The following is a 6,703-nucleotide window of genomic DNA, read 5'->3' as shown; positions in this document are numbered from 1 at the left end:
TCATTGGCTTAGAGTAAAAAAAACATTCCAAAACTTAACCAAATTCTTAAGCAGTGTAACAAGAGGATATGTAGAGGAGATCTTATATATATATATATATATATATATATATGGCTTATTGCAATATATGTAGTTGCAATTAAAAACACATTACATAATACAAAACAAGTAATAGTTTTAAATGCCCTTTATTTTATTTTTAATTACAAACAAACAAAAAAAGCATTATTTTATATTTGTAATTTTTTAAATTTTCTTTTCCATGTATGTATATTATAGATTAATGTATTTTAGAACATTTCTTTTTCTTTATTTACTTTTTTGATGAATGCTGTCCAGTGAATTAGTTTAAAACATAGATTATTTATATAAAATATAATTTCAGCTTCAAAAGATTGCATACACTAACATAGCAAGCCAGTTAATAAAAGCTTTACAACAGTTTCATATTTACCATAAGTAATAAAAACGGTCAAAGAAGTAAGATATTAATAAATCAATAAATCCAGTATTAATGTGATATAAAAGTGGATTAAGAGCAGTTGCATCAAAGGACTTTTTTTCTGGTCTTTTGCTATTTATTTTTGTTTTTGAGCTGTTTCAGGCATTTATTTCTCCAGACTTATTATGAATAATAATATAATTTAATGATAAGATGCCTTTATTGTAATCGTACATGTACAATGAGAATCGGTGTGCGCAAATATTTTCCCACTGAAGATAAAATAAATTTCTGCTTATGAGGCACTTATAAAATTAATGATCAAAAGAATGGCAAAAGGGATGTGAAATCGGAAAAGAACCGATAAAGCACCTTTGTAAGAAACTTTTTTTGAAAAAGAGATTCAGAGAGTAAATCTGCATACTTCAGTAATATTGGGGGGAAAACAAAAACAAAAAGAACTTTAACACGGCAACAACAACACTGATCTGATGACAAGATCCTCCTGAACGTTCATCCCTATAATATTTTCTGAATATTGAGTATTTTTAAAATGAGAGACTATTGAATCTTCAAAAGTGTGCCATTTTCCTGCTTATTTCTTAATGGGTTAAATAATACATAAAAGAAGATCTAAAATATCATCATAATGTTTGTAGTTTAGCTATCCTGACTACAATTAAAAAATAATTACAACCAATTTTGATCTGAATGTTGCTTTACAGATTATCCTATTGAGATATACATATAAACTGTGTGAAATTATAATTTAACAGTATATCTTACAGGTTCATACATTTCATCATTTATGTTATTATGCAGTCAGGTCCACTAACCTGTTAACTATGGTACAGTAAGAGAGTTTCTAAGGTCATTCAACAGTTCTCTTCAACTCCTACATCATTTACTTTGCTCTGCAGGTGGCGCTGAGAGAGATAGCGACTGAGCGTGTCCACCTCATGGCTAAGCTGCTCAATGTGCAGTAGTAGCCTGTGATTTTCCTCCTGAAGCTCCAAGGCCTTTTGGTGAGTGAGCTGGATACGCCGGCGTGCTTTATCCCGGCTCTTCCTCACAGCGATGTTGTTGCGCTCACGCCTCATCCGGTATTCCATGCTGTCTTTACTCAGGCCTCTCTTCTGGCCTGGCTGCCGAAATGTGGACGGAGGAGGAGGAGGAAGGAACTGAGAAAACTCCTTTATCATTTTGCCAAATTCACAGAAAAGGTAGAATGAATAAAAAAAGCAGTATGATCCACTGGCCTTGCAGTAAATACTATTATTTAATATTAGGAACAAAAATCAAGCTTTCATAAAAGCACTTGTTGTACCTGTTGGTTAACGTGACTGTGTTGCGATGGTCTTTCCATAGTTGAGTTTGAACAAGGAGAATAGGGCAAATATCCCATGCCCATCATCGGTTCTCCACTCCTATCGCTTGTCCTGGAGAGCCCCTGAGACCCCATCGAATAGCCGTACAGTCCTCCTTCCATCTGGGAAATGTGAACAGGCAGAGTACTGGAGGGTGAAGTGGTGGAGTCTGGAGCCAAGGTGTTGTTGACCAGTGAGGAGCACGAATGAGAATTGGATGAGAAGATGTGAGCAGTAGAACGATTGTGCGAGATTGACATCTAAGTGAACAAAAGGTAATAACATAAGCAAAAGTGTTTGTGTGTTTTTAGTAGTTAGAATAAAAATATTTTAAAACATTAAAATACATTTCTACATGCAAACATCCAGGTACGCAAACAATAATTTCAATAAGCTTTCAATCGTCAGTAAAACAGAGGTGCCAAAAGAACTCACCTTCAATTTGTCTTCGCCAGCATACGTTTTGTTCCACGCTTGTACCCAAACTACCCTGGTCTGTTCACAAAATCCGTTATGATACAGGTACTCAAGAGATCATGACACCATCATTTCCTCTGTCACAACCCCCTTCTCTCTCTTTCACACACTCTCTGCCTCACACATTAGCCTTTATACTTTACTCTCTGGGGGCTCAAATGTGAATTATTTAACGCAATTTTTTAATAAAATAATATTTTAATATCAATATATTTAATATCTGGATATTCAGGAATAGAAAAATGAAGCAGAAAACTTAAAAAGCAGTTCAAGGTCTTAATTATATGCATTCTTATATTTAAGCCCATTATGTTTGTAGTCCATTTTAAAAGCTTTTCCCCCCCAAATCAGTCATCTGTTCCGTTCAAAACAGTGCAGACATACAAGTCAGAGAAAAGTAAAAATTTATTATTATGCTTGACCTGTAACACAATTAAAAAAAAAAGATCAAAGAAATGAATTTTCTCTGAAGAGAATCCTTAATTGGCAGACACTTTTAGTGATGGATGACACTCAAATTAACACCTAATAATTGTTAATTATTATGACCACAGAGCTCACAAACCTTAAATAAGTAATTTACTGATTGCATGCATATATACATATATATATATATATATATATATATATATATATATATATATATATATATATATATATATATATATATATATAAAATGTGTATATATATATATATATATATATATATATATATATATATATATATATATATATATATATATATATATATTTTAATATATAATCTATATATAATAAATATTATATATTTTATATATATATATATATATATATATATATATATATATATATATATATATACAGAAATCATAAAAAATGTATTATATACAAAATGTTTATATATATATATATATATATATATATATATATATATATATATACATATATATATATATATATATATATATATATATATATATATATATATATATATATATATATATATATATATATATATATATATATATATATATATATATATATATATAAAATATTGTTTTCACAAAATGCCATTGTCTGTTCTTAAAAGGTACAGTACAGCTTCTGTTGTTCACAGGGACAAGTCAACGTCTCAGTTGTTCCTCATTTGTTTGGTATTTGCTCAACAAGAGCTCTTAAGCATAATTAATTAAAGTATGTTTTTTTTTTTATTATTATTATATTACTATTTATTGCACAGTGTTTTTAATAAATATTTTGGCCAACAAGCAAACAAACTTGAGGAAAAAAAACAACAACACTAACATTTCTACAGATTGCTTGGTCTTTTATTCAATAGCTGCAAAACATGTTGTGCTTTACACCATTTCCTGTAAAAGAAATAAGACATGTAAGTAAAGGGAAGTAGACTTCAGTGCTCAATAGTAAATCACTATTGTTAACTGTATCAGTTTTACATCAAGAAGATTTCAAAGCCTCAATCAGAACATGCCATAAGAGTACAGAACAAACACTCTAATAAAACCGTATTTACACAAATTGGAATGTTTATCATGTTTGGAATAAGTTCTACTGTTCTTCCTCTAATGTTTTTGAATTACTATGGTTCCTTAACCATGTATTTAACCAACAACAAAAAGAAACCGAAAACCTACAGAATACAGCCAGTCACTGAAGGCAGACACACGAGTGAAGACTGTTGGTTTGCTGTAAAGGTTGCAGTTTACAGCAGAGCCAAAACTGACCACACCATGAACCATCCAATAGCCATCAGTGAAGCAGTTTAGAGGTCCACCAGAGTCACCCTGAAATGTTCAAATGGTCCACATGTTTGAGACATCTTGATTACAACTGAAAATAAATCGAATTGACAAGGCTGGGAAAATATATGTACCTGGCACCCGGAGGTCAAACCATCTCCTCCAGCACACACCATGGTTTTCTTGACTGCACTTCCCCACCATTCTGGAGTGGAGCACACAGTGTAATCCACCACATCGATAGGTGCCTCCTGCAGGACGTCTGGCATATAACCACCAGCTGAGGACAGGGTAATGTAAAACAAGTCCCAATCAAATATCAGAAACATGAAAAATAGAACATTAAAAATAATTACGCTACTATGAACAACCTCTTGTACTCACTGGCCAGAAGTCCCCATCCAGTAATATAGCAAGTAAAGCGGTTGGGCAAAATTTGTCCAGGATAAGGCAACTCCGCAATGGCTACAAACCCATTATCATACACCGGAGAGTCCAACTTCATCAGGGCAATATCATTTCTGATGGGAATGAAATTTGTGATAAGCACTTAACATGCATTAATAAGTAGAAGATAAAACATGACACAATGTGCAGTCCCAGAAAGATTATCCAAAACAAGGTGGTGTGATGCTTCACATTAGGCTGTTACCACTATAAAGTGGATTATTTTCCTCTAAAATCAACAAGAAACATCTGTTTGAAAAGTTTGCTCCTTATATCATTTTTGGCATAGCTGCTAGTGTGTACCAAATGCAATTCTTTTTACGCGTGTGACATAGATCAAATATGAGTTCCCTCAGGAACGTGGTGGACCGCACGTTTGTCTTCACCTTGCTCTTTAAGAGCATTTTTTAATATTAAACTTGAAAACATACACAACAATGCCAGGGGTATTAAAAAAAAGGAACTAGAGTTAGCATAGTGTCACTGTAGCTACTCACTTGGTACCAGAAATACGATTTGTAGTGCTGTGTTTTGTGTATGCACAAAAACACACAGCTTTCCAGGCATTGACACTGCTAGTGATATGGAATTCTTATTCCTTTAAAATAAGAAAATCCTGACAATTTCACATATAGAAGTAGTGAATGAATAAAGAATGAAAGATATGTTAAAGAGATTTGTTGAAGTATGCTGAACATAAGTAGAACAGTTCATATCTCTAGAAAGTGAAATATTAAATGTGAAAAGCACACACACCAATATATATATATATATATATATATATATATATATATATATATATATATATATATATATATATATATATATATATATATATATAAACATTAATTATTAAATTTCTGCCATAAGTGTTTGTGAATGAGCTGTTGCTCAAGAAATTATATATTAGAATTAAACATATTAATATAAATCTAGCAATTGAATTATAGCCAAAATTATTGTTAAAGCTGCTGTGATGGAAAAACTGACTAATTAAAATTTTATGCTAAGACATGGTTTTATTTAGGAGGAATATATTAGAATAATGACCTAAAAAAATAAATAAATAATACAAAAAAAAAAACTGCACCCGTTTGCAAGATCTTCAGTCCAGCCAGGATGAATTTTAATCCTCGTCACAGCATAAACCTGCTCACGGCCTTCACGCTTACTGAGGTCATATTCCCCCAAAACCACGCGATATTTCTTGACGTTCAAACTGCAGGAGAGATAAATTTGCTTTTCTGCTTCTATGTTCCATAATGATTTAACAGTGTTATGCTGTATGAGGATTTACAAATAAAAGATGCATCATATATTTTTAAGGTATAAAAATTTTAAAAATATGCTTATACAATCTTAATTTGGTGCTTATGTTTCATAATAATTACATACTGTTTGTTGTATGCATAATTACACATAAAACAATTTTACACTATAGTTTACACACAGAGAATGTTTTAAGTATAAGACAGAAGAGAGAAAAGGCCTCACTCGAGGATACAGTGAGCTGCAGTCATCACGTAATTTGAACTAACAAGGGTGCCTCCGCAAACGTGCGCAAAGTCACCCGTGTTCCAGTGATCATTCTGCAGAGATATCTGCAAAACACACATGGTCAAAGCAGGGTATAACAGTCATATTGGGGGTATAACAGAAACATCAGCAGTTTGTTTAACATTCTTGCATTTGTCCCCTGGATAGAGTCAAAACTATGACTGATGGATCATAGCAATATTTAGTTTTACTATTTCTAGTAGGTTATTACCTGCCATTTCCATGTATTTGGCCGAGCATTGGACCCACCTACAACCTTTTCACTTTGTACCTCATTGTCCACTGCCTGACTGGGTAGAGCAGTGGCAGAAATGAGTCCTGCAAAGCACAAATTTATTCAAAGACATTAAACAAAATAGAAGTTATAAACAGAACCAACTACAAAACCACTAAAGAATTACATAGGCATAAACATAATTAGGCAGGTAAAGCAGCTACATTTTTTTAGATGGAAAGCATGAAAAAAGTGAGCGTGTATATGAGTTACCAATACAAGTCAAGAGAAGCACAAGGTGCATCGTGCCGTATTGAAAATGATTTTTCTTTAAAGACACTTCATATTTATACCCCTAACCTGAGTCCAGGTGTCTGACACAGGCAGGGCTTATTTACACTGGAGTGTGTTAAGAAAAAAAGTCTCAAAGAAAGGTACATGGTATCTTTCTGGAGCGTTC

At 32.4% G+C, this 6,703-nt stretch overlaps 2 protein-coding genes across 2 annotated transcripts; both read right to left on the bottom strand.

Annotated features, from left to right (window-relative positions):
• Positions 1–261: 261 nt before the first annotated feature.
• On the bottom strand, positions 262–2,880 carry cebp1 (CCAAT/enhancer binding protein (C/EBP) 1). The gene is made up of 3 exons (XM_046848550.1): positions 2,245–2,880; positions 1,770–2,069; positions 262–1,635 (listed from the first exon to the last, which is right to left on the bottom strand). The coding sequence occupies exons 2-3, from the start codon at positions 2,067–2,069 to the stop codon at positions 1,318–1,320; spliced, it is 618 nt and encodes a 205-aa protein (XP_046704506.1). The 5' UTR covers positions 2,245–2,880; the 3' UTR covers positions 262–1,317.
• A 695-nt stretch (positions 2,881–3,575) lies between these two features.
• On the bottom strand, positions 3,576–6,611 carry LOC124385304 (elastase-1-like). The gene is made up of 8 exons (XM_046848549.1): positions 6,517–6,611; positions 6,241–6,347; positions 5,967–6,073; positions 5,563–5,691; positions 4,410–4,546; positions 4,160–4,305; positions 3,921–4,070; positions 3,576–3,635 (listed from the first exon to the last, which is right to left on the bottom strand). The coding sequence occupies exons 1-8, from the start codon at positions 6,545–6,547 to the stop codon at positions 3,624–3,626; spliced, it is 819 nt and encodes a 272-aa protein (XP_046704505.1). The 5' UTR covers positions 6,548–6,611; the 3' UTR covers positions 3,576–3,623.
• Positions 6,612–6,703: the final 92 nt, after the last annotated feature.

Source organism: Silurus meridionalis, chromosome 4 (genome assembly GCF_014805685.1).
Source record: "Silurus meridionalis isolate SWU-2019-XX chromosome 4, ASM1480568v1, whole genome shotgun sequence".
NCBI lineage: Eukaryota > Metazoa > Chordata > Actinopteri > Siluriformes > Siluridae > Silurus > Silurus meridionalis.
This window is presented reverse-complemented; position numbering and strand designations above follow the sequence as displayed.

What these genes read in the sequence shown, in the direction of transcription:
- cebp1 (XM_046848550.1), bottom strand. Translation starts at nt 2,069, where the DNA reads ATGTCAATCTCGCACAATCGTTCTACTGCTCACATCTTCTCATCCAAT. An exon ending in ACAGTCACGTTAACCAACAG is followed by an intron (nt 1,636 to 1,769) that starts GTACAACAAGTG and finishes AAAATGATAAAG; the next exon opens with GAGTTTTCTCAGTTCCTTCC.
- LOC124385304 (XM_046848549.1), bottom strand. Translation starts at nt 6,547, where the DNA reads ATGCACCTTGTGCTTCTCTTGACTTGTATTG. An exon ending in ACTGAAGATCTTGCAAACGG is followed by an intron (nt 4,547 to 5,562) that starts GTGCAGTTTTTT and finishes CATTCCCATCAG; the next exon opens with AAATGATATTGCCCTGATGA. An exon ending in GTTTGACCTCCGGGTGCCAG is followed by an intron (nt 4,071 to 4,159) that starts GTACATATATTT and finishes TGAACATTTCAG; the next exon opens with GGTGACTCTGGTGGACCTCT.